Source organism: Phytophthora infestans, genomic scaffold, assembly GCF_000142945.1.
Source record: "Phytophthora infestans T30-4 supercont1.21 genomic scaffold, whole genome shotgun sequence".
Classification (NCBI taxonomy): Eukaryota; Oomycota; class Peronosporomycetes; order Peronosporales; family Peronosporaceae; genus Phytophthora; species Phytophthora infestans.
This window is the reverse complement of record NW_003303738.1, coordinates 1,841,949-1,846,633: the sequence shown is the minus strand read 5'-3', so window position 1 is coordinate 1,846,633 and position 4,685 is coordinate 1,841,949. Positions and strand designations below refer to the sequence as shown.

Genomic DNA, 4,685 nt, shown 5'->3' with positions numbered 1-4,685 from the left:
ACCGCGCGCAAGGAACATTTGAAAACGTGTTCCCAGTTTTTGTGCGGGGTTACGGCACGGAAATGCAATAACAGTCCCTGGTATCCCTTGTCGGTGGGTAACGCCCACTCATTGGGGTACTTGGCCACGAGAGGACCCGCGTGGGTGCTAGACGGAGTGTGTGCGAGGCGCTAGCTGGTAAGAGGGCGTACGGCGGTGCGGTTTTGTGTGGTTGCGTGTGTACTCGTTGAGAATGCAGTTTTCGCGAAGCGGTGCGGTGGTTAGCTTGTCGTGCTTCTCCTATAGCTCAGTTGGTAGAGCGTGCGGCTGCTAACCTCAAGGTCGCTGGTTCAAACCCAGCTGGGAGAGCTTCTTTTGGACCACCAAACTACTGTTTGAGGACTCAGAGAACTCGTGGGAGCCATTTTTGGCAATGTATGCAGACGTTCCAGTCCTGGTGACAACGTATGTTGAATCGGTGAACACTCCTGAGTTGACAGCGATGCTGTAACCATCAATTTCAACCTGGCCCTGTCACATGTCACATTTTTCACAAGTCATGGCGATATGGCTACTTTACGTCTTCCAGATTTTCCAGTTTTCTGACATTTTTTCAAGTTTTCCAGTTTTTTCATTTACCGTGGTCATCTTGGGGGCAGTGTAGTGCATACAGCACCTGTACCAGATGACACAGCGGCAAAAGCAAGTCACAAGTCACCGCGTCACAAGTCACACCTGTCACCCCGTCCCAACCGCGACATCCATCCCAGCCGCCCCTGCAGCGCAAATCCCAGTCTCCAATCGACAGCGGCGGGAAGGAACGTGAGCCTCGAGTTGGTGTGTTACTAGCGCGCGTGCTCTCGGCCCACACGGCCAAGCAACAGCCGAGCAACAAGACAGCAGAGGCCGAGAGGCACGCGCCGATAGGACAACAATGGACAGAGGCACGTGCTGGAAGGGAAGAGGCAGCGACTCAAGGACATCGAGTTTGGCGAGAGGTGTTGTAGTGATAGCGATGCAAATGGACTGACCGACTAACTCTGTATGACACTTCACAATTTACCTTTTTGAGCTCACTTGCCATACTAAACCATCTACTCTTTAATAGCGTCGGTCTCCGTCGCAGCCACGATCACGATCTGTGCGGGCAGCTCAGCAATACTAGCGAGGTGCAGACGCGCAGTAGAAGCAGCGACATCACCTGCATCGAACCCGTTCCGTTCACTTAGACCATCGTGTGCAACCCCACGGCCAGGTCCAGGTCGCGACACCGCCACGAGATATCCGACTGGCGCACCACATCCAACCGCTCCACCGCGTTCCATACGCCACCACGAATACACCCGAACAACCCCACCGTGCTGCAGATCCGTAATCCGGACCATCAGCGCCATATCTCACTCGCTACGCTACTGCCAGCACACCTGCACGTTGGCCCTCACGCATGTCGAACATCGGCCCGCTCAATGGCGCGTCCGTGAGTTTCCGCGTCCACGGACCAGAACGCCGACCCCACGGCAGCGCTGTCAAACAACGCGCCGTCCACGTCCAGCTCGACCATCGCCAGCAGTGCCTTCCTCACCTTCCCGGCTCTCCACATCATCCACCCGCTGCCGCCGCCCCGCTGTTACCGTTGCTGCATGTGTCCGCCACCCGCACGCCGCCCTTTCGCGGACGTCGCCACCCTTGCTCACCACCTCATTCACTCTGCTCCCTCACGCCTCTTCCACTCTAGCTCGCCGCCGTCGTCACCATTGCCGCCACTCCACTTGCTGCCGCCGAACAGTGAGCCATCCACTGTGTCGCGCTAGATCACTGCCAGTGTCAAGGTTACTGCCAGGCTCGAAGCAGCGACCTGGACGTGCTCCGCCGGAACAGTGAGCCCATCCACTGTGGTCGCGCTAGATCCACTGCCCAGTGTCAAGGCCACTGCCAGGCTCGAAGCAGCGACCTGGACGGGGTCGCTTTGGCGGACCCCTTTTTGTGCTTTCATGCATGATAGATTCGCGGTAGATCGTTTGGCAGCGTTCATTTATCGCTGGCGCGCGTCCAACTTTCTTGTCAGTTTGAATTGTGTTGGACATGTTCAAAGGCTGGGTGGGTGCTAGACGAGGTGTGTGCGAGGCGCTAGCTGGTAAGAGGGCGTACGGCGGTGCGGTTTTGTGTGGCACGTTTAGATTGGCGGGCTTCGTCAAATTGGGTCAGCCGAGCAACGCCATGCTCGACTACTTCTTCCGTCAGCTCGCGGGTACGCTTTGATCTCGAGCTCTGGGCATCTTGTGAGATGGTAGATTGATAAATGAGCTTCCAAGAAGCACATGTACAGAAAAGCTGCGTGCGTTAGATGAATGGCTCACAATCTGGATCTGTATGGAGCTTAAGCGAGCTTGAAAGCGCTGTAAATGGAGTGGATGTAGGCGATGGCGCCAAAATGACAGCGCATTCGCGCCAAATGAGTGGCAGAAGAGTTCAGTTTTATAAATAGATCATGACGTACTGAGAAGCTACAAATGTACTCAGCGCTTTCCAAATCTGAAGTTTTTTCTCCGATATATTATCTTTCTACTATGTAGATCAATCCGACGATTCGGGCAAACTTGTGTCGCCTTGGCTAGCTCTCTGATGGTTTGCTGCTTCATTGATGAATAGCTATGCATCTGCAAAAGAGGTCAGTCTTTGACAATTGTCGTGCGTTTTTCTCTATAATACTTAGATTCTGTTTGTGCACCGACCAACTCGGTTTAAGGTCTAGTAGACCTAACTCTTGTCCTTCAATAGATCTTTTACCCTACATGTTGTTTCATGTAAATTTTCTAAAATACATTTTCAAACCATTTCCAACCATTTCCATTATTAATTTACTAAATTAATATTTTTTTCTTTATTACCTATCCCAACTTTACTTCTTTTCAACTCTATCATTCACTTCCATATGTATTTGTTTAATATTTTTTATAATGTTCATACATTCTATCTTTTTATACATCCGTCTTCTTCCATAACATAAAATCTCCGACCTCCGACAACCTCCGACCGTAACATAAAACGTGGTTTAAACAAAAATACTACATGTACTTGTTAAAATTTGTGCATTTATTTCTTAAAATTGCACTTTTCCTTTAAGTTAGGGAGAAAGAGGGAGAGATCGTTCGAACGGCGAGCGAGTGGAGTGGCGGCAATGGTGGCGACGGCGGCGAGCTAGAGTGGAAGAGGCATGAGGGAGCAGAGTGAATGAGGTGGTGAGCAAGGGTGGCGACGTCCGCGAAAGGGCGGCGTGCGGGTGGCGGACACATGCAGCAACGGTAACAGCGGGGCGGCGGCAGCGGGTGGATGATGTGGAGAGCCGGGAAGGTGAGGAAGGCACTGCTGGCGATGGTCGAGCTGACCTTGGACGGCGCGTTGTTTGACAGCGCTGCCGTGTGGTCGGCGTTCTGGTCCGTGGACGCGGAAACTCACGGACGCGCCATTGAGCGGGCCGATGTTCGACATGCGTGAGGGCCAACGTGCAGGTGTGCTGGCAGTAGCGTAGCGAGTGAGATATGGCGCTGATGGTCCGGATTACGGATCTGCAGCACGGTGGGGTTGTTCGGGTGTATTCGTGGTGGCGTATGGAACGCGGTGGAGCGGTTGGATGTGGTGCGCCAGCCGGATATCTCGTGGCGGTGTCGCGACCTGGACCTGGCCGTGGGGTTGCACACGATGGTCTAAGTGAACGGAACGGGTTCGATGCAGGTGATGTCGCTGCTTCTACTGCGCGTCTGCACCTCGCTAGTATTGCTGAGCTGCCCGCACAGATCGTGATCGTGGCTGCGACGGAGACCGACGCTATTAAAGAGTAGATGGTTTAGTATGGCAAGTGAGCTCAACAAGGTAAATTGTGAAGTGTCATTCAGAGTTAGTCGGTCAGTCCATTTGCATCGCTATCACTACAACACCTCTCGCCAAACTCGATGTCCTTGAGTCGCTGCCTCTTCCCTTCCAGCACGTGCCTCTGTCCATTGTTGTCCTATCGGCGCGTGCCTCTCGGCCTCTGCTGTCTTGTTGCTCGGCTGTTGCTTGGCCGTGTGGGCCGAGAGCACGCGCGCTAGTAACACACCAACTCGAGGCTCACGTTCCTTCCCGCCGCTGTCGATTGGAGACTGGGATTTGCGCTGCAGGGGCGGCTGGGATGGATGTCGCTGTTGGGACGGGGTGACAGGTGTGACTTGTGACGCTGTGACTTGTGACTTGCTTTTGCCGCTGTGTCATCTGGTACAGGTGCTGTATGCACTACACTGCCCCCAAGATGACCACGGTAAATGTAAAACTGGAAAACTTGAAAAAATGTCAGAAAACTGGAAAATCTGGAAGACGTAAAGTAGCCATATCGCCATGCCTTGTGAAAAATGTGACATGTGACAGGGCCAGGTTGAAATTGATGGTTACAGCATCGCTGTCAACTCAGGAGTGTTCACCGATTTAACATACGTTGTCACCAGAACTGGAACGTCTGCATACATTGCCCAAAATGGCTCCCACGAATTCTCTGAGTCCTCAAGGCCGCGCCAGGCAACGTGAAGCTGCCATTCCTTCGCAGTCGTGTCATAACGGTGGTCAATGATGTCCCGCACGCCTAGCACAATGCCCTGCACGGCAACGTGCTCGCGAATTTCAGCGGTACTGCCTAGTTCCGGGTCGCAGTAATGCTTGAGGCGTGAGCCATGTAC

At 53.3% G+C, this 4,685-nt stretch overlaps 2 protein-coding genes across 2 annotated transcripts; one reads left to right on the top strand and one right to left on the bottom strand.

Moving 5' to 3' along the window:
- Window positions 1-1,204: 1,204 nt before the first annotated feature.
- Window positions 1,205-1,540, bottom strand: PITG_12017 (uncharacterized protein; the record flags this gene model as incomplete). The annotated part of the gene is made up of 2 exons (XM_002901417.1): window positions 1,205-1,340; window positions 1,422-1,540. The coding sequence occupies 2 exons, from the start codon at window positions 1,538-1,540 to the stop codon at window positions 1,205-1,207; spliced, it is 255 nt and encodes an 84-aa protein (XP_002901463.1).
- Window positions 1,541-3,351: 1,811 nt separating this feature from the next.
- On the top strand, window positions 3,352-3,687 carry PITG_12016 (uncharacterized protein; the record flags this gene model as incomplete). Its single annotated transcript, XM_002901416.1, has 2 exons — window positions 3,352-3,470; window positions 3,552-3,687. 2 exons carry the CDS (start codon window positions 3,352-3,354, stop codon window positions 3,685-3,687), a joined length of 255 nt encoding a protein of 84 aa, XP_002901462.1.
- Window positions 3,688-4,685: the final 998 nt, after the last annotated feature.